This window comes from Lissotriton vulgaris, chromosome 2_1 (assembly GCF_964263255.1).
Source record: "Lissotriton vulgaris chromosome 2_1, aLisVul1.2, whole genome shotgun sequence".
Lineage (NCBI taxonomy): Eukaryota > Metazoa > Chordata > Amphibia > Caudata > Salamandridae > Lissotriton > Lissotriton vulgaris.
The window spans coordinates 2,076,523,830-2,076,551,469 of NC_141687.1; the positions used below are offsets into that span (position 1 = coordinate 2,076,523,830).

At 45.7% G+C, this 27,640-nt stretch overlaps 1 protein-coding gene across 2 annotated transcripts in view; it reads right to left on the reverse strand.

Moving 5' to 3' along the window:
* The window catches only part of MYO5C (myosin VC), a 971,652-nt gene that overhangs the window by 724,771 nt on the left and 219,241 nt on the right, over window positions 1–27,640 (reverse strand). For both annotated transcript variants that reach the window (XM_086958305.1, XM_086958306.1), the window contains exon 4: window positions 20,862–21,006. In XM_086958305.1, the coding sequence (XP_086814431.1) occupies window positions 20,862–21,006 (145 nt within the window). The remainder of the gene's footprint in view (window positions 1–20,861; window positions 21,007–27,640) is intronic.

Here is a 27,640-nt window from a genome sequence, read left to right on the forward strand (position 1 = left end):
CACGTCCTTGACGGTTCTGACGTCCTCGCATAGTTTAGCGAGAGTAAGAAGCCGATTGTCCCTGCCGTTGATTGGAGTACTGGGTCTTATAAGACTGGGACGATTGCGAGGAATATCTCTGTTGGGCGTTGCCTCTATACGAAGAGAAACCTCTGCCACAAACTCCTTTAAATGGGACCTTACGGCAGTTGAGAGATCCCAGTGACTTCGCCGTGTCGATATCTTTCTTTATGTTCTGCAGGGCATCATCAACATGCTTACCGAAAAGCATCTCTCCATCAAATGGGAGGTCCAGGATCTTATGTTGGACCTCTTGACGAAACCAGGTGGCTCTCAGCCAGCCTTGGCGACGTAGCACTGCTGACCCCGCTAAGGCCCGAAAGGCAGTGGAAGCAATGTCCATCGCACAGTCGATAACTTCGGAGGAGGATTTTTCTCACTCCATCAGCACTCTCTTGGCCTCATCCCTTGTCGCGTCAAGCAATTGTTCCACAAACGGTGCCATGTCACACCACATCTGGCAATCGTATCTGCCTAGAATGGTGAGAGAATTCGCTGCTCTAACCAACAAGCTGGCCATGGAAGAAAACCTCTTCCCCATGTTATCCAGACGTCTACCGTCCTTGTCCGGAGGCGTAGTCAATGGTGCCGTCAGATTTTTTGACTTGCTTTGGGCGGCCTGAGAGATCACCGAATCAGGCTTCGGCTGTCCAAGAAGACAAGCTGGGCTGCCCTCCGGAGCCTTATACTTCTTTTCCAGTCTGGGAAGTACCGGGATAACAGTGGCTGGATTCTGCATGATCTTCATGCCTTCCTCCCACACGAGTTCGATTATCGGAATGGACTTGACAGATCTCCTGTATTGCTCCTTGAAGTCATAGAGGAAGCACTCAGACTCCTCTCTCGTAACCGGCAGTCCAAACCTCTTTGACGCCCTCTCCATCAGGTTATGGAACCACCCTATGTGCACAGGAGGGGATATAGAAGTATCACGACCAGTGGCGTCTGGATCTTGCAGCCCACTGTCACCCTGATCCAGATCTGGATCCTGTAAGGGATCAGACAAGGGATCCACTTGAACAGCATCATCGTCCGAAGAGGTATCCTGCTGGACAGGAGTGGTTGGTTCTGGATCCGGTGTCCGAGATCGGACCAGAGGTATAACCTGAGGTGGGAAATGTGGCACCACCGGCGAAGGAGGCTGACCAGTAACTGATTGTGCCTGTGGTAACCCCTGAGGCGGAGGTTGCGCAGACTGCGTTGAAGGTTCAGACGGGAACCTGTTTCTATAGTCCTGCAACATCAGCTGAAGTTCAGAGATCAGAGAGGCGGGCATGGCCACCATGTCCTGTCCTAAACCAGTGGGACGTCGCTCTTGTGAAACATAGTGCGACTGTTGCTTTCCTGCGTGTTCGAAATATTCCTCTGTGTCAGTGTCCTGCAGTTTTACATGCAAGTCTGAGTGACTGTAGGCGTCCCCATAATGGCTAAACTCATCCTCCTCTTCCTTCGACTCATCATCCAGGAGCATATTCGGTGGATGCAACGACACTCGTCGTGGAGACGTCATTTCCGGCGTAATTTTCATCTTCTGCAGTGGGAAATGCATTTTTTGACCCGTCGACTGTCTCGTCGTCGGAGCTGTCGACGACGGAGCAGCAGTCGTCGACAGTACAGCCGTCCTTGTCGACGAGGTCTTGGTCGTCGACGGGAAGATCGTCGACGGTTTCGTAGACGAACTCGTCGTCATAACCTTCAGCGTCGACGTCGAAGTTGTCGTGGTCGTCGACGTAGTTTTCGTCGCCGACGAGCCCGTCAACAGCACCTTACCGGAGCTCATCATCGTCGTCGACATGGAAGAAGCAATCGTTGACGAACCTGGAACCTTGAATGACGACGAAGACGTCGACGTGGAGATAGCTACCGACGACGAGCCCGTCGACGGAGCCAAGGAAACAGCGGGAACTTTCACAGAAGAGGTTGTCGTCGACGTACCTGACGTTTTCGTCGTCGACGGATGCTGTTTTTTCTCCAGACCAGTTCCAGGAGTGACAGAAGAGTGCTTGTCACCGGTCTTTTCTTTTTTGGACGGAGGAGAATTAATGGAAACCTCCTTTTTGTCCTTTGAGGCTGTAGCCGATCCAGTAGCCTGTCCCTGCCTCTCCTTTTCACTTCCGTGAGGAGATTGAAGGGGGCCAGCCCTCTCAGACCTATCAGAGATCTTGTGAGGGGCCTTAAGAGGGGGCTCAACTGAAGAAGAAGAACCAGGGGGAGACCTACCCCTTTTCTTGGACTTGTGAGAGGACGCTAAAGATGTGGACTCCTCTTCATCTGAAGAAAGCAACTCCTCCAGAGTCCTCATCTTTTGAAGCCAGGTCAAAAGTCGATCCTCTCTGTCACGGAGAGTCTTGGTAGAGAAGGTTCTGCAGATCTTGCAGTCTGTGGCCTTGTGGTCCGGGTATAAGCAATAAATACAGTTGTCATGCTTATCTTCCACAAAAAGTCGTTTTTTCCCACAAGAGGCACAGGACCTGAATAGGCTCTGAGCTCTGTCAGGAAGGTTCTATGGGGTGAGGCTGCTCTGATTGGTCCTGGCAAAAGTTTGGTCTCTTTTACACAAAGAGAGTGATAGGATACAAAATAAGATGAGGCCTAGGTCTGTGTTTCTCTTTTGTTTCTATGATTTTTATACTACCGAGGCTCCCATTCCGACGACGGGAAATGATACAAAGCATGAAAATCTATGAAAGTTCCAATACTGGGGCAAACCGCACCCTTCAGTGCCCTGTGCACCCTGTGCTGCCTGCGCCAGCCTTGGCACCCAGCCGTGTCGTGCAGCCTGCACCAGCCTTGTCCCCCAGCCCTTCCAGAGGCCAGGATGCACGGGGCAGACGGAACCAACGGGGCCGACCAGTTTGAAGCAGAATTCCGCCGATTCACTCTGAGGAGGTCGAGCACAGGGTGCTTCCAGGACTTCTACCAGTTGGTCCAGACTGTGCATCAGATTCTCTGCGTAGATATTCTTCTGGGGTATACAGACATCCATGGGGACCTGCTGCTAATCAACAATGACGATAGCTACCACAAGGCTCTGTCATCAGCCAATCCCCTGCTGAGGGTGATCATCATCAAGAGAGTGAAGCACTCACCGACGCCGTGAGGGGAACGGCTGCTTCACCAACCACCATTGCAGCAGGCCCAGGCTCTTTAATTCTCGCCGTGAGGAGAACGGCTGACCAAGCACCCACACGCCGCTCTGCCTAGTACTACAACCCCCAGCAGGCATTGAGCAGGGCAGTCTGAGCGCATCACTCGAAGGCGACAGAGACATTTAAATTCATCGCGGCAGGGCTGGGCCACCCTATTGACCCCTTATCTTACAGGACACCCAGGTGACTTTGAATATGGAGACCACTCACCTTGGCCACGCCGATTGGGACACCGTGCAGGAGAAGTCGCCACCGCCGAGAGTCACTTTGCCTCTAAGACCGGTGCCGCCGCTCCGGGAACCACAACACCCGGCAGGCCTCGCGGCGGCGCGTTTGTGACGTGCAGAGACAGCGCCGAGGGCGCCATAAAGCCGGACAAGCCCCGGCAGAGCGGGGGAGACCACTCACCTTGGCCACGCCGATTGGGACACCGTGCAGGAGAAGCCACCACCGCCGAGAGTCACTTTGCCTCTAAGACCCGCGCCGCCGCTCCGGGAACCACAACACCCGGCAGGCCTCGCGGCGGCGCGTTTGTGACGTGCAGTGACAGCGCCGAGGGCGCCATAAAACCGGACAAACCCCGGCAGAGCAGGGGAGACCACTCACCTTGGCCACGCCGATTGGGACACCGTGCAGGAGAAGCCGCCACCGCCGAGAGTCACTTTGCCTCTAAGTCCCGCGCCGCCGCTCCGGGAACCACAACACCCGGCAGGCCTCGCGGCGGCGCGTTTGTGACGTGCAGAGACAGCGCCGAGGGCGCCATAAAGCCGGACAAACCCCGGCAGAGCGGGGGAGACCACTCACCTTGGCCACGCCGATTGGGACACCGTGCAGGAGAAGCCACCACCGCCGAGAGTCACTTTGCCTCTAAGACCCGCGCCGCCGCTCCGGGAACCACAACACCCGGCAGGCCTCGCGGCGGCGCGTTTGTGACGTGCAGTGACAGCGCCGAGGGCGCCATAAAGCCGGACAAACCCCGGCAGAGCGGGGGAGACCACTCACCTTGGCCACGCCGATTGGGACACCGTGCAGGAGAAGCCGCCACCGCCGAGAGTCACTTTGCCTCTAAGTCCCGCGCCGCCGCTCCGGGAACCACAACACCCGGCAGGCCTCGCGGCGGCGCGTTTGTGACGTGCAGAGACAGCGCCGAGGGCGCCATAAAGCCGGACAAACCCCGGCAGAGCGGGGGAGACCACTCACCTTGGCCACGCCGATTGGGACACCGTGCAGGAGAAGCCGCCACCGCCGAGAGTCACTTTGCCTCTAAGACCCGCGCCGCCGCTCCGGGAACCACAACACCCGGCAGGCCTCGCGGCGGCGCGTTTGTGACGTGCAGTGACAGCGCCGAGGGCGCCATAAAGCCGGACAAACCCCGGCAGAGCGGGGGAGACCACTCACCTTGGCCACGCCGATTGGGACACCGTGCAGGAGAAGCCACCACCGCCGAGAGTCACTTTGCCTCTAAGACCCGCGCCGCCGCTCCGGGAACCACAACACCCGGCAGGCCTCGCGGCGGCGCGTTTGTGACGTGCAGTGACAGCGCCGAGGGCGCCATAAAGCCTGACAAACCCCGGCAGAGCGGATGAGACCACTCACCTTGGCCACGCCGATTGGGACACCGTGCAGGAGAAGCCGCCACCGCCGAGAGTCACTTTGCCTCTAAGTCCCGCGCCGCCGCTCCGGGAACCACAACACCCGGCAGGCCTCGCGGCGGCGCGTTTGTGACGTGCAGAGACAGCGCCGAGGGCGCCATAAAGCCGGACAAACCCCGGCAGAGCGGGGGAGACCACTCACCTTGGCCACGCCGATTGGGACACCGTGCAGGAGAAGCCGCCACCGCCGAGAGTCACTTTGCCTCTAAGACCCGCGCCGCCGCTCCGGGAACCACAACACCCGGCAGGCCTCGCGGCGGCGCGTTTGTGACGTGCAGTGACAGCGCCGAGGGCGCCATAAAGCCGGACAAACCCCGGCAGAGCGGGGGAGACCACTCACCTTGGCCACGCCGATTGGGACACCGTGCAGGAGAAGCCGCCACCGCCGAGAGTCACTTTGCCTCTAAGTCCCGCGCCGCCGCTCCGGGAACCACAACACCCGGCAGGCCTCGCGGCGGCGCGTTTGTGACATGCAGAGACAGCGCCGAGGGCGCCATAAAGCCGGACAAACCCCCGCGTCGCGGGACGCCCGGGGCTAAGCCCGGGCAAAGGGCGGGCCCTCTATGGCCCTCATCGGCAGGAGGAGGCAGGAGCAGGGCCAGAAACGCTGCAGGAAATACTTGTGTGATCCATTCTTCAAATTCTTCAAGTAAGACTTGCTGCTTTAAGATTTTGCTACTTGCCACTTTGTTTGCACAACACTGAGTTTGCGTGTATTTTGTAAACATGCCCAAAAAATCTGAGGAAGTCCCGCTAAACACTATTGACAATTACCTTGTTCAGACTGTTAAAAAAATTAACATGCAGAGGAGAGAGTCTCTGGAGTTGAGCCAATCCCCTGATTTACGATGTCTGTCCCCTTCCGCATCTATTTTGATTGATGACACCATACTGCAAGAAGCTCATTGCGTGGCCCTCACTAGCGGCCCTATTTCCCAAGGAACAACTGGCACATCTGTTAACGTAGCCCCGGCCTCTGAGGGACCCAATGCAGAGGCTGAGGGCGACTCTGTCATTGACACTGATTCCGAACAAGAGAAACAGACTCGCCTCTCAGCGGACGAGCAGTCGCCTATAGGGCATGCTGCCAGGCCAAGACGACTATGCACCAAAAATCCACCAAAGCGGGGCGGGTTACGTTCAGGGACAAGACGGAAGAGGGCTATTACCCCAAAATCTAAGCAAGTGAATAATGTTGAGGACAAATCAAATTACACTTTTGAGGATGCTTTTTTTGAAAAAATTGCTGATTTCCTTGAGATAAAAATCAACACTATTATTAAACCTCTAATATCAGAAATTGATAAACTGCAAGCGGAGGTCAAGAAGTTGGGTGGACTTCATACTAGGGTTGCAGGTGGGGTAGAAAATATAACCACGCTAGTTACATACTTGAGTAATAACACAGGGGGAAATGTTGTTGGAGATGCTGTAGGTGAAGGCGTAGGAAACCAGCTACCTGAGGAGAATTCACCATCTCATCTACCAACACTGACTGTTAATAATGAGGGTCCTTTATCAGTTAACATTCCAACAGATATAACCCCTTCAGTCAATATCCCCCCAGTACAAGCTCACTTAACGGACCCCCTACAATTCATAGTTGAAGCCACACCTGTGGTTTTAGTTCTAGCAAATGTCCCTCTTCTGGAAGGGGGAACAGTGGAAAGCCCCACTTCTCTCAATAGCAAGGCCTTACACTGGCTAACCAGTAATATGCGGCTAGCACCAGGGGGAAAGCACCATCTGGCAAGTGTAATCAAGTCAGCAACTAGGGTCCCCTGGTTGGGAAACTGCCCGAAAAAGTTCAAAGGGGACTGCGTGGCAGTGAGTTTCTCAACTCAAGATGCCCTTCCCAACATTCTTGCTAACTTATTCCCTCCCCAACGCAGACGGGGTACTGTTGTTCCCCTAACCCTAAAGTTTTTCTATGGTGAACAGCAGAATGTCACTTACCCAAGGACCCCTGCGCCAGGGTGGGACAGCAATTGGGATTCGAACCTCAGATGGGGTCAGGACTCAAGGTATAATGTAGCAGCTCACCATTATCACTCAGTACAGCATAACCCTGTTGCACAACCCCTTCAGTTATTCAATCGCTTTGCCCCGGTATCCTTCATGGACCAAAACGATTGACTCTCCCCAAGACAAGACAGTAATGGTGAGGGTCCTCAGCCTGCTCTTAGTTCATTAGTTCAGAATTCTGCAGGTATTAGGGTTTGTAGAATTATGAGCTGGAATATTGCTGGTCTCAGAGCCAAATATAATGACAAGAACTGGCTGGACATAATTAGATCCTACGACGTCCTTGCCTTTCAAGAAACATGAGAAACATCAGACAGACTGGCTCTGGACGGCTTTTCCCACTTTATTGTACCTGCAGATTCTAGTAAAGCAGGAAGGGCAAAGGGGGGCTTGGCTATATACATCTCATTAGATATTCAAGGAAAGCCAAGACATATTAAATTTAACTCAAAAAATTGTTTAGCGGTTGAATTAACTACACCAAACTCCCAGCCTATATTACTTGTTAATTTTTATAATTCCCCTGTCAGTCAAACCCCTAACGAGCATTTGGTAACTCTAGAGGAATTCCTGTCCACCCACAGTGAGAATAGTGCCCATGGGTATGAGGTGATCCTCATGGGAGACTTTAACATTCACCCATGCCATGCGGATTGCCACGTGGAACACGAGGAATTTTCCCCCTATTCCTCTCCACCGCATTTTGAACACACATCACGCGGGGAAGCTTTGGAATTGCTCTTAGCTACTTTTAACCTTTATGAATCTTGTAGTTGCTCTATAGGCCCAAGGTTACCAACATACGTGGGCAATGACACAGGCACAATTATAGATTATATCTTTTTATCTTCAAGTATTCTGCCTGAAGCTATTAACTATAAGGTAGAAACCACAGTTTTTAGCGACCACAACCCTGTGATTCTAGAGACTATATCTCAGGGAGTCTTGCGAAAAAGGAAGATTGATGCTTTATGCGCGACTGAATTAGTCCCAAGAGATCAGAATCGCAGACTGAAATGGGATCAAGTAACCCCAAACACCTTTTTACAGGAAACTCTGGCTATAGTTGAGGGGGAGGTTGCCATTTGTCTGGATAATAAGAATTCTGGTGCCACCATGATTGAGGCTGTCAATGTTATATGCCGTCAGGTCAATTTAGACCTGACCGTAAAGACAAAGCCTAATAGGCTCAGGGGCCCCAGATGGTTTGACTCAAACTGCTCCAAGGCTCACTCAATCCTCCTAAAGGCTCTAAAAACAAACCTAGAGATAAAGAGCAGATAGCATCACTGAGGAAACAATACAGTCATGCTATCAGGGAGAGGAAAACCGAGATAAAAAATGAGGCCTGGAGTGATTTATTGTTGCCTGATATACAGAGAGATAGCGCCAAATTTTGGGCAATAATAAACCACCCATACTTCGCAGGACTAGACAATCAGAGAGCAGATTGTATTATACCAGACGAACAGTGGGTGACACATTTCAGTAACATCTATAGCTGTACTGATACTATCCCAGACTGCGAGATGTCACTCACACAACCAACAACTACCATCTCTCCCTTTAGTTTAGAGGAGGTGAAAAAAGCAATCAATGACACACTCTATAAAAGGCACCGGGGCCCGATGGGGTCCCCGCAGACTTCTTTAAGAGTGCTCCTGAACTAAGCACCAAGATTCTCACAAACATTTTTAATGCTACAAGGGATCTCATTTTTCCTACTAGCTGGGCCAAGTCCACGATAGTACCGATCTTCAAAAAAGGACAGAGGACAGATCCGGCCTGTTATAGGCCAATTTCCCTCATTGATTCTAGTGTTAAAATCCTGGGAAGAGTCCTTTTAGGAAGACTGACTCAGCTTTTAGAAGGGAAGGGCGTCCTATCAAACGCACAATACGGCTTTAGAGCCAAAAGAGGAACCTTAGACCAGTGCCTAAACCTAGAACTAATCATAAATAAATACGTAATCGCCAAGGGGGGTTCTCTGTACATGGCCTTCATGGACCTCTCATCAGCCTTTGACCTGGTCAACAGGTCAAGGCTGTGGAGGATCCTTTCGACCATGGGCATCGACCCCCCTTTGGTTGGATACCTGGCTGAGCTACATAGGGACCTTATGACCTCGGTCAGAGTGACTAGGGAAGGAAGATGCACTTGCCACTTCAAGTCAGAGAGGGGGGTTAGGCAAGGGTGTATCCTTGCCCCCCTACTCTTTACTCTCTATATAAACGATCTTGAGGTAGTCTTGGCAGCATCCCACACCGATATTCCGCGTGCAGGTGAGACAAAGACACCTATCCTCCTGTACGCGGACGATGCAGTTCTTTTGGCACGTTCCGGAGTGGCACTAAATAAACTCCTTTCATTTTTTGGGGACTTCATGACCTCGTTGGACATGAAAACCAACACAGAGAAATCTCATGTAATAATTGCAGGAGCCGCAGGCAGGAAAAGAAAGTCGAAAACATTTTTTTGTGCAGGGAAAGAGGTCAGGAGAGTCCCATCTTTCCCATATTTAGGGGTGACCTTTGATGAAAAGGGCACTTGGGGCCCCCAGCATTCCGTTAAAAGCAATGCTGTTGCAAGAGCGGCAGCAGGGTTGCTTGGTTTTGCTAAAAAACTAGGTGCCCGTCCCATGGAAAGCATTATTAAGGTCTATAAAGCAAAATGTTTGTCTGTTGCCCAGTACGGCTCTGTTATTTGGGGGTACACTAATCATAACAAAATCCAGAAAGTAGAAAACAAATTTCTGAGATCTCTGCTTTCAGTCCCCCAATCAACTTCCACCTATGCATTACACACAGAGCTAGGATTGGGCTATATAACTGACATTTTAAAACTAGCCCCAGTCACTGGATGGATGAAAACTTGGCTTAACCAGGAGCTCACATTAAATCACATTATCTTAAAAGATTAGTTAGCCCTGGATAGAGCCCAAAACATCCCTTGGTTAAAATACGTACAAACGCAGTTAACTTTAGCCGGCCGACCGGAGCTTTTCTCATCTCCAGACTTGATAAGACAGGAAGATCTCAAAATAGTTAAAAATACCCTGACAAACTTATATGTCATGGAGAGGGAAGCCATAAAGTTAAAAAAAAACCATGGTAAGGAAACACTGTTTGTTGACATCTGTTCCAGGAATGGAACCATACCTTTTCCTGGTAACTAAACCATACCATCGTTTCCTTCTAACGAGATTCCGTTTTGATTTGATCCACTTCATTCTGGGCAATTTTAAAACTTGGAATAGACCCGATAATGCTGAACCATGTGATTGTGATCACTTTTCCACCCAGGACACGATTCACTTTACCATGTTCTGCGGTCATTATACTGAGATTAGAAAAAGATATTTGCTTCCAATCCTGTGTAATCAAGGCTTTATTCAGGTAAAACCAGCCCTGATGTTTTTGCAACTCCTTCCCAATGTAAGAGTAGCTTCTCATGTTGCTAGCTTTTTAGTCGCAGGAGCACGCATAAATAAGCACCGCACAAGAATTAGGCACCTTACTCCTGAAAATTGACTTCCCTTTTTATTTCATTGATTCTAAACGTCTTGTCTTTTAAATAGTCTCTTTTTAATATTTTTAACATTTTCGTGTGATTCATTTTGTACATTGCGATTTTAATGTTTTTTAAATATTGATTGTCTGTTATAATTATGTATTAACTTGTGTTCTGATGAAATGTTGCTATGTAATAATGCTCGTTCTTTTATGATTTTTAATAATCGAATAAAGAAAATTGACTGACTGAATATGGAAGATGGTCCTAACTGAAATAGCGGGTGACGCTACCAAGTTATAGCGTTTGTGAGTTTGACTGATACAGGGCTGTTTCATTCTTGAAATAACTGTATAATAGATCGCCCTTGGTATTAGTATAGTGCTTCCTGCAATTTATGTTAAAACTAATACTTATACCTTTTTTTAAGTACTTAGAATGAGGTTCTAGATCTTTATTGGTGTTGCACTGCTGTTATTATAAACATTACTGACATTTATGCCCTTGAGTAGTAAGTATCCTAACCATTAGTTCGGGTGTTAGGGGGCTTTAACCAGGTCTCATTGTGGTAACATTCTGTGGAAATGTCAAAACGTAAATTACAGAAGACACCCAAAAACAAGGTTAGCCATGGTCCTACCATCGACGATTATTTGGTCAAGCTAGTGAGTGCTATTAATGTCGAAATTACTAGGGCAGAACATCACCTTTCTCTTGGGACAGGCCATGGGCTTGAGAATACCCCGGCCCTGGAGGCAGATGTTATCCTGTTAAACCCACAACAAATTACCTCTACTTCACTGGATAATCAAGAGTTCTCTACACATTTACAGGACGTACCTTTGTTAGATGAACAACCACAATCACCAAATCTTAGTAGGCCCCCAACTCCGAAAAGAAGAAGAAACTGTAGGAAAGACCGGACTAAATCCTGGAATATAGGTGAATATAGAAAAGGGCCCTCAAACCACAATCAAAATAAGGCCCCTGAGAAAACCTGTGCCCCTAATGTGATGCCAGATGAACTAGCTAATTCTATTATTTTAACAATAACCCAAAAAATGGAATCTATGCTTAAACCTTTGGTTGATAAGTTAGACACTTTAAGTGCAGAGGTTATGAAGTTGGGTACCATTTTGAAAGCTGCTAATGGTCCATCCAGGAAAAATGGAACCGACCCCCAAGGGACGGGTAACCTAATTCAAATACAAATGTCGGAGCTAGCCCCTAAACCAACCAGTGCTATGGCTAAATCAAATCTTCTAAATAGGGATGTTGGTGTAGTTGGGCATAGTAATCATACAACCTTAGCCCCTAGGGTTAGTGATAATCTGATCACCAGCGGGGCTTTACAGACAGGTCCATAGAGTAGCTCCTTACAACCTGCTAGAGGGGATGTGGTCGTAAATAAAAACCCACCTCAAGACCTGAGTAAATCTAAGGGTCCGATAGAGCAGGCAGAGATTAACTTACCGCCCAACTGCAGCCCATATGTGGCAGTTATGGTCAATGTACCATCGCTTGGGGAGGAGCAAAAGGAAAGTCATAGTACTCTGAAGAATAAGGTGATACATTGGCTACACCGACACTGTGATTGCCCTGTGGGCCATGCAGACCAAAACCTATTAACAAGATGAGTGAAGAGGATAGGCCCTTCTAGAAAAACCCTGCAAGGGGACTGTATAATTATCAATTTTAAGAACCCATCCTGGGCACAAACGTCCCTTGAGAGAGCTGCGTATAGTTCTCATATAGAACGTTCAGCTTCGCTCTACCCCCTTGGTTATTTTAACAGACAGCTTGGCAACTCTTTTTTAGGGGGCAGGATCTCTCAATTAAGTAGATCTAACCTAACAGCTAACCCAGAAATCCATCCTGTCCTCCCAATATCGAATAGATTCCGTGCACTAAGTACTTTAGATTGTAACGACTGACTGGACTCAGTATGTCGAGAAGGGGGGAGGGGGGGGATTAGACCCCAGGCCCTCTGATATGATTATTCCATCTAGGCACCGGTATCCCAAAGTCCCTGATGTGCCTACAATGTTTAGTAGGCCATCAAACATTAACGTAGTGCAGGGAAATAAAGGAGAGATAATTAAGGAAGGAAAGGGGGCTAAGGCGGAAGGGAGTAATGGGCCGGTATTAGTAGTACACACTCCCTCTAGTATACGGTCTGAAGATTATTGGGAGGTAGTTAGCAACGGTATTATGGGTGACCAGCCGAGCACAGGAATTAACTCCACAGTATACCATCAAGGGGAAGGCTATTCCATTGTTACATGGAACATCGCAGGACTAGCGAATAAGACCAACCTGCTGGGATGGAAGTAATTTATTGGTTCACACGATATAGTGTGTTTACAAGAAACATGGAGTACTGTAGATGTTCATATTGAGGGGTATATTGCCTATAATCTGCCAGCAATACCTTCCTCATCTGGTAGAGCCAAGGGGGGCCTGTTAACTCTATTGAAAAATAATCTCCCAGTGAAAGTCAAGAAAAGTATTACCGTAGGGCATCTTACACAGTTACTTTGGTTACATCATAGGGTTGGTCGGGATGTATTATTGATTAACTTTTATAATAATATATTTAACTCCACCCGCCACAGCATAGTTATAGAATTAAGTCGGGAACTAGAAAAAGTGGTAGATATGGATTTATCTAACCTGAACATTGTGTGGTTGGGTGATTTTAATGTGTCTATTTGTCCATTGTCGATAACAAAAGTCTGTGGGCTTCAAACTGATGAAGGTAATGATTATTTACATTTCCCCCATATCACTTATGGCAACACCTTAAACACAGTTATGATAGAATTTGATCTGGATATCCTGCAATGTGCTAAAGATGGGAATGGGAAGGCGATCCTGACTTTCACAAGAAGGTCATCAGAGAGCGGTATAGACCATGCAATCGTCTCTGCTAATATTGTGAACGTATGTACCACCCCATAGATTGGATTATGATCACTCATGGACAATTCAACAATCATAACGGGACTGCACCTATGGGGGAATAAGACTGTTGAACTGTGTACTGTTGTAAATAATATTGACCCGATACGCACTAATGGTACTAGAATTAAATGGAAGGGAGCAAATTCAGCAGAACTTTCTAAAAAAATTGTACAGGCCTGTGGTAATGAAATAACAGATAGTTTAATGGTAAGGACCGAACCAACAGAGATCCTGGCCAACTTTACCACGATCAACAAACGTATTTCTAAACGTTTTACTGTGGCCATTTCATCAACTTTTATTCGATTATAGATTTGTATAATCATGAAAAGTACATTTTTAAAACATAGGAATAGAACAAAGTCAAAGAGGTCAATAGGCGTTTGATCACGTGACTGGAGTCACTATGCTGAGCAAAGGTTTTACTGTGGCCACATCTAAGAAACTAAAACAGGCAAGGGGTTGGTTTGATCATTCCTGCACGGTCTCCTTGAATATTCTGAAATTAGCACTATCGAATAAACCAAGGGATAGCGCAGTAGTCCACGGCCTCAGAATTGAATATAATTCCAACTTAAAACGATGAAAGAAGGAGTTACAACAGGAGGAGTGGGATAATCTTACTCTTGCTGCAGCAACCTCTAACAATAAATTGTTCTGGGACACGGTGAATTGCAAACTCCTTAAAAGTGAAACAGTCCCAGAACTTATGGCTCATGTGAGCTGCGAAGAATGGGTGGACTACTTTTCTAGCATGTCTAACCCGAGCAAAATTCCATTGTTAGAATTATCTACCCTAAGCAATTGGCCTATTATCCAGCTAGATATTACCCTGTATGAAGTAATGATAGGTATAAGCAACAGCAAGGGTGAGAAAGCACCAGGTGCCGATGGTGTCCCTATAGACGTATTTAAATCTATATCAGAATTATGGGGGCCGATACTTACTAGGGTTTTTAATGCCGCAGTAACTCAGGGTTGTCCCTCCTCATGGGGGGAATCGGTCAATATCCCTATTTATAAAAAGGGAGAAAAATCAGAAGCAAAAAATTACCGACCCATCCCCTTACTTGACACCTCGGTCAAAATAATGAGTAGAGTCCTATTGATAAGATGGGAGGAGTGGGTATTGGATAATAATATTTTGGCTCAATCCCAATATGGTTTTAAAAAAAGGCTCAGGTACATTAAAACAGAGCATTATTCTGGAGCTTTTAATAGGGAAATATACCAAATCCAAACAGGGCCGGCTTTTTTTATGTTTTGTAGATTTAAGCAGCGCATTTGATTTGGTGAATCATGGTGTTTTATGGCCTGTTTTACTTAACCTTGGTGCACCCAAACCTATTATTTATTTTTAAGCTAGACTGTTTGAAAATCCAACAACTAAAGTTCGGTACGGCCACTAGGGAGAATGTACCCCCAATTTTAAAGTAAAACGTGGTATCCGCCAAGGCTGTGTGTTGGCCCCATTGCTTTTTACTTTATTTATTAACGAAGTGGATGCAGCCCTTAAAATGATCCAGGCGGATTCTCCTTTAGTGGAAGGCAAGGAGGCACCAGTTCTGCTTTATGCAGACGACGCTGTGTTGTTATCCAGAACACCGGTGGGGCCTCCAGAAGTTAATTAATGGGTTCGCCTCCTTTATCAACAAGGGGATGTTGTTGATAAACAAGTCTAAAACCTTTACAATGGTGTGCGGCTCGAAATATAAAAGCCTGAAACCATTCTCCATCGAAGGTAACAAAATACAAAATGTGGAGACCTTGTGTTATCTAGGAATCTTCTTTTCGTCAGATGGGGAATGGAACTATGAGAGGTCACATGTTCAGGTTAAACTTAGAAAGAGCATAAACTGCGTTTTTAAATTTGCCATTAATTTAGGGGACCGGCGGATTAAAGATATGATTGACATTTATAAAGCCAGATGCACATCGGTCGCACTTTATGGGGCGGGGATTTGGAGCCCCCAACCTAGTGGGAATTTACAATTGGAAGAGAATACTTTTTTAAAGAAGCTTTTATGTCTTCCAGCATCAGCATCCATGGTGAAGTTGGCCTTAACTATTTGATGGACTTAATTGCCATGAGACCATTGCAGCTATGGAGATTAATATGGTCTAAGGAGGAGACTTTTTTTACAAAGGCCATTATTAATGACTGTTTGAGTTTGGATAACGGAACAAAGATATCCTGGCTCAGCTATTTAATTAAATCCTATGGTGACATATTTGATAGATCGATTTTGGGAAATCTTAATGATTTACCACCACTGTCCAAACAGGAGTTGAAAAGAACTTTCCTGTCCCATAGGATTGAAAAGAGGAAGGAAATAGTTAGGAAACAGAACACATACCAGTTTTACCATATGTATACTGATACGCTGGGTTTCCAAGGGTACCTTTCCTTTGTTAACCACATCGCTGCTGTGCATTTTCCCCCCCGGTGCTGGGATCTCAGATTCCCCACTGTTCATGACGAGCTCAGCTCGTCATCAGCACAGCTCAACTGTGCATCATGACGAGCTGAGCTCGTCATGAGCATGGAAAGGGTTAATAGATCCTCCCACCTTTGTTCTAACTAGAATGAGGCTAGGCGTAGTGCACCATCTGGTTGCGTTTCCTATAATGAAAAAGCATTCGTCTTTCCCATGTCCTTGTGATGGGACCACAAAGCAGAGCACCATGCACTTTCTACTTTTATGTGACTTGTTTTTGCCTTTTAAAATTGCGTTTCTTAAACCACTTTTTTAAAAAATATGAGGCCAAGACCATAAAAGCTGCTATGTCCCTATTACTTGCTTTTGAAGAACCTGGGATCTGTTTCTTTACTGTTACATTTATTCTCAGTTCAATTAAGGCCAGGAAGAGTATGGTGTTTTAATGTATTTTAATTTCTATAATGCTTGAGGTGGACAGGTTGTTTTAAGCACTTTGCACTTTATATTGCATGTATTACTTGGTTTTTATTAATGTAACCATATTACAGTAAAACTGGTTGTTTATTATATTGGGATTGCGCCCGTTTTGTATTAGTTTTTAATTGCTAATGGTGTAAATGTATAACGTGTTTACTGCCCCCATAACGATAATGTCTATAGTCCCTAATAGCTGCTATGTGTTAATTGTTTACATCCGGCCTTATGCCAAACTTATGCACTTTTTGTCTAGCTGTTTTTATTTATTGTACCTAGTAAGAGGAGCATTATAATGTACACTTTTTTTGTATGAAATCAGATCTACGTGTTTTAAATGGATACTGACCTCTAATGAATTGTTTTTAGCTTGTCATGTATAATTTGTGTGCTTTTATGATTGTTTGCTTCAACCGAATAAAGCTAATTATGAATTGAATTGAACTGTCACAGGGGTTAAGTAGCCCCTAAATCTACTTTGTACAATTCGACAATTTAAGCACCAAAGAGCCAGAGCCTTGAAAATAGTAATATCCCTGTATTTTTCCTATTACAGAAAACATCTGTGACTTCTCTCTATTAAATATATGCCTAATATCTTCTGGGGTAGCAGGTGATCCCCTCCATTATCCACTATCTACTTGTCCCGAGAAGGAGTCGAGGAGCTCATGTGATCCGCAACTGAGACGGTCTACAAAGACCGGAGTACAATTGAAGAATCTTCAGATTCCTGGGAGGAGATTGTCAGCTAGGACAGTCCTCCTCCTAATTTTACATGCTCCTGCTCTACTTCCTGAGCTTTTGCAGGAGCTTAAACATTAAGCTGTAATTTCTTGTCATTGGCGGAGTCACATCATCCCTACCCCACGTAGTGTCTCTAGAAGGAACTAGCCCACTACTCATCCAATAACTGGGCTGGATTCCGGAGAGGATTATAAATCACAGTGTCACCAAAACTGAGGACATCTCCCTCTGAGCAATTCTGTGCTAACCTTGGCCTGCACTGCATGCCCTCTCAAGCACTTCTAAGAGACCTACAGGCTGGGAAGCATACACACAAGACTGGGCCCTCCTATTGTTGAGGCTTGGGAGCATTCTACCAGTAGATTAGCAAGTAAGCACTGGATGATGGCTGTGAAGATTTAAATGCCAGTCCCCTCTTCCAGCAGAAGATTCTTAATCCTCATGGAATCGGAATACTGTCGCAAGGGCCATCTGATCTGCTAGTCGGTGCAGCAGAGTAGTTAACCTACACAACAACGCCATTCAAAACACAAAAAATGCAAAAATGTAAAGTATGTGGCCTAATACTTATAAGTCAAAATTGACCTCATATGGCAATCCAGGCCCACTAAATTATGAACAATGCAGCAACACTTACAGTAAAAGTAGAATTTACACATTGAGGGCAGAGTTAAGCATTGCACACATGTAATACCATATTCAAATTAGAATGGAAAGTCCCTTTTGGTTTACAATTAAATGATTTACTCCAGGCCCCATCTGTCACAGCGCTACCTATGTGCAGACACAAGCCTCAGTCTGACAACACTCTTCTTTTCTCAGGTTGCTTGAGTGTATATCTTCACATTCAACCTGCTCAGAGAAGCAGAACCCAGGTGACTACAGCAGCGGACCCTAAAGCAAAAGGTGGTCAATGGAGGTTACAGTTCAACACCATTTACCATGAACATTATAGTAAATGAGACTCAACCAGGGGATCCAAAACTGTAGGTATGAATACTCAAGGTCCAAGCTCTACAAAACTGGGTGGTTTCAAATGTAAATTCCATTTCAATACACCTGCTATACCTAACTTACCATATCTAAGCAACTATACTCAACATACTTAGGCTACTATGCATTCTGATCTAACATACCTAAATAGTCAACTTAAGCTGATCAACACACATAATCCACCCCTGCTTCTGTAGCATGTGCATCTTAAATCTGACATAGGCCTTATAGGGCAGGGCAAACACCTCTATGATCCATTGGTCCTGTGGCAGACAAACTGTTGGGTTACCATCTGAGAAATCAGAGAAGGCTCCGTTGATGTTAACTAAGTGGTTAACCTGACACTAGAATGAGGAAACTACAGATTTGGTGAGGTGGGAGGACTGCTGGTTTATGGCATTCCTCCCACTCTGCCAAATCCTAAATTATGCTGTTAGTTTTTGAAATGGCCATTCCATTGATTGTCAACGAAAACCTTAGTATCACTTTGACTTTCCTGAATGGTAATGCTCAATGGCTGAAGCATATTTTGAACTGTAGAGTCATCACAATATTACTGAATGTAAAAAAATATGCCTGTGTTAGCTAACAGAGTAAATTACAGAAATTGTTCATAATGGCTTCCAGCCTGCCCAAGTAAATGTCACAGTACTATAATAGACGTCATTTATTGTTTAAAAAAATATTTTCTTAGATCATAAATATAGCATGTAACTGTCAGCTGTGGATATTAGAGGTTTTTGTAAAAATGGTTGGGTTAAGTACCAAATATGTGCATATTAAATTGAGAAAGACACCATTTAAAAAATAAATCCCTCTATTATATAGGGAGTTTTTGAGGCATGGTCATCCCAGAGGTCTTTGAAATGCTTTAATGTACAACAGTTCCCAGTGGATAAAGCTATCTGGGGTCCGTTAAGTGTAAACAATAGTTCATGTGATACATGTCCAGGTGCAGCTGGACTCCAGTCTAGTTATCTCACATTGTTGTGCTAATTCTAAAAAAGAGTGATTCAGGAAGGGAATCTCTTTCATTGCATTCCTATTCTCCATCTAGATATGTTCTGGAAACCAAATGGGAAGCTGCAAGAGGAACGCATGTACACAGAAATAGTAAAACAAATGCCTCTTAAACATGATACAAGCATTTTTCGAAAGGGGCCCCGAGTACAATGGATCTCAGTTAAATTGTCAAATGGAGCCAATAAGCAATTTTTTTCAGAATATATGACAAAGTGCATAAAAGGCCAAACTAAATAATTATTTGATGTGAGAGTTTTCAGTAAAGGTCTTTCTTTAACTTGGCGTATCTAATGTAGAACTTGTGGAACCAGGCACATGCAACATTTTCAGGATAACCATTGTGTATGTAACTGAGATCCCCTTAGTTCCACGTAAATTTAGCTTATATGAAAATTCTGAAAATTGGAAATGTATCCGGCCAACCTTAACTTACACTAAGCATTCTTTGGTCACACCTTATCGAAAAAGCAAAACCAATGGTTTACATCATTTTGAAATAGTCACACTCACTCTAATCTTCATTTCATGCGCCATACAATGCTTTAATAAAAGAATATGGGAATCACATGCTCACAACTGCTATTGAGACTATTAAGTTAATGGCAACGAGGTTAGGGGGACATCTTGTGGTGTTTGTCCCAGTTCAGGCCAGGTAGAGCATACAGCTAGAACAACTGCTTCTTGACACTACTCTCAGTCGTAGTCTCCATTAAACTCCTTTTTCCATCAATTCACCTAACCTAATAATTTTTTTCCTTCCAAAACATTACTATGCTCTCAACACTATAACTATGGAAAAACTAGATATCTATTAGTTTCATGTCATCCGCTTGCCCAGATTGACTCCTCAGACGAATTACTTTTGTTGCCTGCAAGTAGTCAGTGGCTATGGACGGCTCCTGTGTTCCGCCTATAGAATACTTATTCTGGCTACCTATACTCAGTGCACACTGTGGGCAGCTCCTATTTTGCTCCTGTGTGGACCTTAAACAGCCTTTGTCAATGATGCCTGGCTGGATTCTGTAGAGATTTACACTCTCCGGTCCAATAATAAATGAATGTATTGTGCACACAATTCATCTTTCACTCCTCTTGAATGAGTACATGCCAAGGTGCAGTGAGCTATAACAGGATAGCGCATCACTTTGGTCATACAAACACAATAGCAAAACACTCCCCATATAGGTCACACTATAGTTCAACATTCAGCAAGCCAAGCACTCCCTCGTGCTGTAGCATGCAACCCATCTGCTAGTGCACTTGGGCAAATCATCAGCAGTATGAAGCAATTTATAAATACAACTGCAATATAACACAATATAGTGCAATTCAATGAAAAGTTATCCAAGAAGTTACTGATCATGAACAAATCAACAGCCAGTATTTAGGCAAGTCCATCTACTTTTGTTTAGTTAAGACATCATGTAGGGAGTTTACCATCATTCAACGAGGTGAAAGAAGAGAAACAGGGAAGCATGCCTTGTGGGTATTGCAGTCTGTCAATTCCAGGCAAGCAGTCAGACAGTTTTATGGAATCTATGGTTATACTACAGGTTCTTTCTATCTAATACTTAATAGTTTCACTGGATTTGTTGTTAATATCGTTTGAGCACCTCTTTCACGCCTTGCTTAAATTCATAATTGTAGAAGACGTTGAATTCAAAAGGATTGCACCTCGTATATTTGATAATTCACCCTAATTTGTTCGAATGATTGTTCTGATTTATTATTTTATGTGGCATACTGCAGTGATCTACCAGCGTCTAATTAAAATGCGCCCTGTATTTGGAGCAAAATAAACATTCTGCAATATTGTCTTTATTTACCTTGCCATTTGCTTGTACGCCTCCTCTGCCACAGCAAATATATGTGGATCCATATCACCCATATTTTGACCACTGTACGCATGGATAATGGCATCTCCATAGATTGGCAACTCTTTGTAGGGATTAATGGCAACCAAAATAATTCCTGTTTCAAGGTAAAACAGAAATACATATTAACATTTATGTTTTTTTACAAGTAACAATTATTTAAACTTCTGCATTAATTATTGCCGCTAGTCAATATTTTTTTGTTTTCTGATAAAATCCCAGAACGACAAAATCCATCCATCCAATAAGTATTCTATGCTGATAGTTAATTAGCTGAGCAATGCTTACTCACTGTCCTGCAGACTGCACATTGGATCGCCATAGCACAAGTCTTGCAAATTGTAAGATGTTCCTCAATGTAAAATGTCAGAGGAAAGGTCAACATCTGAGGACAGGTTTACACAGCTTTCCTTTAATGGTTTAATCTTACTAATATCAATTGTTCCTCAGGATTTTCCAGCACAAGTACTTTCAAAGAAATTAACCAAACTTTCGAGGCTTTTGATTACTGACAGAACTGTGGGAACGGTCCTGTTGCATTCCCTTCTTTAGTCAGTGGTTCTGTAGCCTTGCTTCGGGGACAAGCATTCAGAAAAAAAACTAGCATTTGCAATGCAATATATCTCGCACTTTAGAAACTTTGACCTATTGGTATTGTAAATGACAAAGCCTTTTATTATTACAGGTTTTTTAAACACAAATAAAAGGCATTGTCATTTACAATGCCAAAAGCTCAAAATCTCACAATTGCGAGACCTACTGCATTGCAAATGCTTGTTTTTCGTGTTGCGGACTTCTATTCATCATGTCCACTGCTGCGAGAGGAGACACTGGCCGAGATTAGTAATTCTAGCTCTAATATCTCCTTCTCCAAACTCCTTGCTACTCTTGCTAGGGCCCGAAGTATATAGCATGAAATATTTTGTTTCACATTTCTGTGGTCTATTTGTGGACCATCTGGAATCCTTCATCTACCTACCCCCTAACCCCTACATTTCTCCTCTGGTCCTTTAACATGGCAATTTAGAGTTCAGGCAATACACAAAATAACTCAAACAACTACATAACTAAATGAATACACAATGGTGGTAGTAATTTAAAACAAATGGTCCAATGTCAGGGGTTAGGAATGCGCTGAATGTATTGTGACAAAGAGTAACAAAATGAAATTGCTGACAACCATAAGGCAATGGGCGGAGTGGGTCTGTGGCAGGAAAGATTCTGCATCACCAGTCAGGATGGCAATCTTAGGTGAAGTCATTGTCAGTAACCATGCACTACCTACTATCTGGGAGGGAATGGGCACGTGATTGGTTAGTACGACAGCAGGCATTGATCTTGGGAAGTCAGCGGATCGGTAGAACATTGTAAGAGGGATTGGGGATGCAAGACCTCTTCCCAATTATTTAACAAGCAGACGCCTGATGAGTGACCTTCCTACAGGTTATCGAAGTGCTGTTGCAGTATGCCTACTGCCTGTAACCGTCAAGCATTAGAATAATGTTTGATGATAAAGTGTCAGGCAAGTCACTTCTCTGTTCGGCCCTCAGAAACTCTCTGCTCACTCGGTGGGTGCTGTTGAGCACACCGCTCACTTACTTAAAAGTCCAACCCCACATAAAAAAAGTGCCAAAACTAATATGAAACAAACAAAACCTCTTAAAAGTCCCGGTTTTACAGTAAAAACAAACTACCGTTGTAACTAACCCATGTGCCTTCAGTTTGCTATATTACCCAGTTAAAAAAATAAATAAATAAATAAAGAGTGCAGTAATGGTGGGAGACGCTTCCCCTATCTGCCAAACGTTGTGTTATCGTTTATATTTTTTTGCACTTTCATATTGCACAAACTGGGTCTGAAGATACCAGAGCGCTTAACATGAGCACCAGTTCCATTATACAGACAGACATATTCATTTTTAGGCATGGGTAGGATTAAGTAATTTGCCCAGAATCACAGGATGTTTAAGAACACCCCAAGACTACAACCAGGTTTCCCAGCTTCAAAGTTGGCCACCCTAGCCGTTAAGCCACATCCCTTGCACTACAACCTCTAACACTCCAACTCCAACCTACTTTCTACTAAAAAGAGGCAGGCCACAAAAGAGTTAATCCCGAAGAGGAAAAGTGTGCATTATGCTCTAAACCTGCCTCTCTTCCTAAATCCTCTTTGTAGCCCGGTGTGAAAAACAGAAACCAGAACGATTACACTGATTTTAGAAGGGACGGTCATGGTCCAAGATAAACCCAAGTACAGCAGGGTCAGTTTAAAACCTGACACTAAGAGACAGTGTTGGGATAACACTCAGTTCACTCCCACTGCCGCTAAGGGAGACTTCATGTGAGTGCCTTAGCGGAATGCCCAGGTCCTCCTTTCTTTTTCCCAGACAGTTCTCGCTTCCATGCTCCCACGGTCTCCTCTCCTGACTGGCAACGGCCAAAGCAACCAGGCTACCGGCGCCAAAGCCCTGTAGGCCGGGGGGGGTGGTGGTCGAGGGATGCTCGGCTTCCCTTTGCGGTCCCAGCCCCTCTGGATCATTTCTTCGTTCTAGTGTACTGTGATTCCGGTTTCGCCTGCACATCTGAGCTCTGGTTCTGCTGGTGGCTCCAGGCCTTGCACCTGAGGTTTTCCTGCTGGCGTGTGAATGAGGTCTCACTCCACAGCTTCCATGCAGCTGCTGGCTGTAACCACTCACGCACTTATCCACCCGGTGTTACCACCAGTACCAGCGCACTCGGCGATAGTATTTTTTTAGTACCAGAAAGATTGAAGGCAAACACTAACTACCCTGTCAGAATTTCAATGTGCGAACTTAAGATTCCATGTAGTTTACTGCAGCAAGCTTTGCTGACAACTTCATGTCGAAGTCGTTGTTTTGTGGCCGTTGGGAGGAGGAGATACTGGTGGCTGGGAAAGGGTGACGACTGGTGAGGAACTATGGGGTCCATTAGGATGGCGGACGGATCGCCACAGCCATGCAGGCGGTGGCGATCCGTCCGCCATCCTTGCCCGTCCGCCACCTTTCTTCTCCCCGCCATATTACAATGGTGGGGGGACCGTGTCGGAGGGGAAGACCGTCTGCCGCTTTCCCGCCGCGTCGCCTTGCGACCGCGGCGGAAAAGGCCTGATATGGTGGCGGTGTCTATCAGACACCTCCAGCCGTATTAGGATGGCCTGGGAGGAATGCCTTTCCGTGGCGGCAATGCCGCCACGAAAAGGCATACGGTTCCTGCTTTGGGGGCCCGTTGCGGGCCCCAGGGTGAAGGGGTGGTGGGGGTGCACATGGGGAGTACCTATGGTACCCCCCTGCGTTTCACAGCACAACATGGCAGGCACCGCGCGGTGCCTGTCATGTTGTGCTGTGAAACGCACAACAAGCATTTTTCACATTGCGGCAGCCGGTGCTTTAAGCACGTCCACCGCAATGTGAAAAATGCAAGATGCACCCGCCACTGTGGCGGGTGCATCCTAATTGGGGGCACAGTTCCTCCGCCCTTGTGGCGGACGGTACCGGCCCGACAGGATGGCGGACGGACTTTGTCCGTCTGCCATCCTAATGGACCTCTATATTTGGCTGCAGATCCCTTCTAGCTGCCTAGGCTCGAATTAAATATGGAGCCCAAAGGGTTAACTAACTCGAAACTGAAACCATCCACAAAAAAAACTTGCTCTGTTCCTAAGCGACAGCGATGACCCCTGCCCAGGATCAGTCCGAGACACACTGAAGTGTAATGCACCTGGATGATGTTTTACTATGTCTAACCTTTTTTGCTCACAAATTTAAAAGATTCTTCCTTGTCAATAGTGCATCGCGAAAGCATGTCCTGGAGTGTGGTAGGTTTGCAAAACTTGCAGCCAAATATTGAGGTACCACTGCGCTGAACGGCAGCAGAGTAAAATAAAAGTTATAGTTCGGTGGCCAGTGAAAAGGGTGCTGTGATCAAGAATTAAGCTGCAATGTTTAAAAAAAAAAGTTCTCTAAAGAAAACATGAAGAAAGTAAGCATAAGGAGACTGTGGTTGGCTCCTAAGCTTTGACCTGAACTGACGTATGGGCTACCTGAACAACTGCCGAGGCAGAAAAGAAGTGCGACCTACGAGTGGTCCAATGGTAAGTAGCAGGCAGCATTTCCCTCTACGTAGTCCTTACAGCAGGTCTTGCAGACAGCGCATGCGTGCTGCAAGGCTTGACCTAAAAAATATATATAGGCTGTAATAATGGGCAAGTCAGGATGTTTGAGTTCATCACCATTACCACTTATCAAATCCTCAGTGGCCGTCATTCCTTTTATACCTTTTGCCCTTAGAGGAAATGGAGGGTGCCTCTATGAGGCCACCCCTTCCTCCAATCGTCTTGGAATACTTCTCTCAGGCTGTAACGTGGCAGTGGCATCTGAAGGTACATCCCTTGGCTCTCCCCAATTGCTGCATCTGTTACACAATTGTGAGAGTCATGATGAGATGTTTTTCTGCTTGCTCAGCATCAGGGAGAACTCCAACCTTTGGTTACGTTTTCTAATCATTTGCTCTTCTTTGGGGCCTTCTCATGGCCTCCAGGTGAGGTCCACTCCAGGCAGTCTCCTGCGCAACTCCTAGTTCATGATCATAGGTGGTTTGGCAAACATTGAGTCTTTAAGTGCCTGTAAATTCTGCTTCTTCTTGAGTCTTCTGGCTGCTTGATCATAGCTGCCAATTTTTCATTGGACTTATGTGTGACATTTGAAAAATAAAATCGTGTTTTGTGTGAAATTTCATTGACTTTGATGTTACACTTAGAATAACGCTATAATTAGTATTGAAGACAGTCATGCCCAGGTAAGAAAATTAATTTCACAGATGGCCCTGTTTTGTGCACTCTAACTATGGTAAAAGTGCGGTATGAAGCCCTCTTAAAAAAAAGTTATTATTATAGTATGAGAGCCATTTTCCAAATTACCAGTTTGCGCCTCATAAAAACACGTTTTGCATTGATATACAGTGTGCCTTTTGATTATGTGGTTAGAAATTCTGAGTATAGACAAGTTTTAAAAATTATTATATGTAGTCATATCAAGCATAAGTTTTTCTTAACATTATAGGATTGGCAGTATGTAAAACCAGGACTACAAATCCCAGAATGCAAAGGAAAACCTTGGTCAGACCAGCTAGTCATGCATGGACCTTCAGAAACATCAGAGCTATGCTCATGTTGCTATATCCATTAGTGTGAACTATGCCTCTCTTCCTCCAGGTCTGCCGCACTTGCTGCCCACATTTTTGTCCGCCACAAAGGGCATTTCACAGCCTCCCTCCCTGACTTAGATTTTAATGGCCTTGGACTGGCCAAGATACTTCTCTTGGACAGAAGTGATTGCTTCTTGTCCATGATGAGCCCTATTGATGACTGAGGGTTTTTAAGTGTCTAAGACTCTAGATGCTAGACTCTGGATAACAATTTACACAGCTGGGACTAGTATTACACATTTTCAGGTTAAGACGGAGGCCCTGGAAGATGGAGTGAGCTCAAGGTGCTACGATTTCAAAATTGTCATTAACTCTCAGAGAACTGACCCTGATGCCAGTTGCTTCGAGTGAGGTCCATGACCAAAACTGCGTGTTGTGTTTAATTTAGAAAAGAAACGCATCATTGGGCAAACTAGGATCAAGAAGCAACAAAGTGAGTTGTGTTGGTTTGGTGTGACATGGCGTTGTCCACGGTTCTTAGATTTGATAGTAAAGTCCAGTGAGGGATAAGTGGGCTGCATAGCATAACTCGGCGCTGGTGAGGACAGCCAGCCCAACCTCCTATGAAGACAACTGCTGGCATTAAGGGCTGGGAGCGAGCTGTGGGACATTTGGGCTTTGAGAGACAGCAGACCAAAGGGAAGTATGTTCCCCAGGAGCATTGGGGGGTATAGAGGCTCAGTCTAGAGGACTGTGTGCCCTGGACTATATCTGTAAAGGATGTAGCCCAAAGGATATAAACTACGCAACTTTTAGGAATGCCACCCACCATTTTATGGTAGTTGGCCCTTAGGCCAGCATAACACTTTTTCTTCTTAGTAGTGTTTCGTGGTGCTATGTACTGCACATCAGTGTTTTTAGGGTAGGGTTTAGCACGACGTGGTTCATATATTTGTTGTTAGCTGTGAGTTAATTCACAGCAGTGTAAGGCACCACGGAGTATTATCAGGTCAAATGGCGCTCCGGCTTCTGTACGAGTCCGGGCGCCCGGACCTCCTGTTCGATAGGGGTGTGCCCGGAATGACAGCGCGGCCAGTGAGGCAGGCGTTGAGTGGAACAGTGCCTGACTACTGGCCTCTTCTCTTTGAGCAGAAGCCCCATGAGTCTTAGGCGCAGATTGTGGAGGCGTGGAATGCCCCTGGGAGTGAAGGCGGTTGATCAGGGGAGGGGCCACAGCACATGAGTGGCATAGCTAAGAAGGTAGCAGGCGGGATAAAGCATCAACAAGGCTGGCCAGTTTTGGCCTAGTGAAGGCTGAACGAGGGCAGGGCAGCACGGAAAAGCCTGCCTTTAAGTCACGAGGTAGAAGAGGAGGAAGAATGGCCCTGAATTACACGGAGCTGGGGCAGGAAAGCCAGGCTGAAGGGGGTAAACCTGAAAGACCGGCTTAAAGCACAGAACTATTTGGGTACCAAGGGGTAGAGAATACATTTGATTAGTCCCAGGGAAGACAGTAACTATCTGGAAGCAGCAAAGTAAGAGCACACACAACCGAGGTGGAGGGTCCA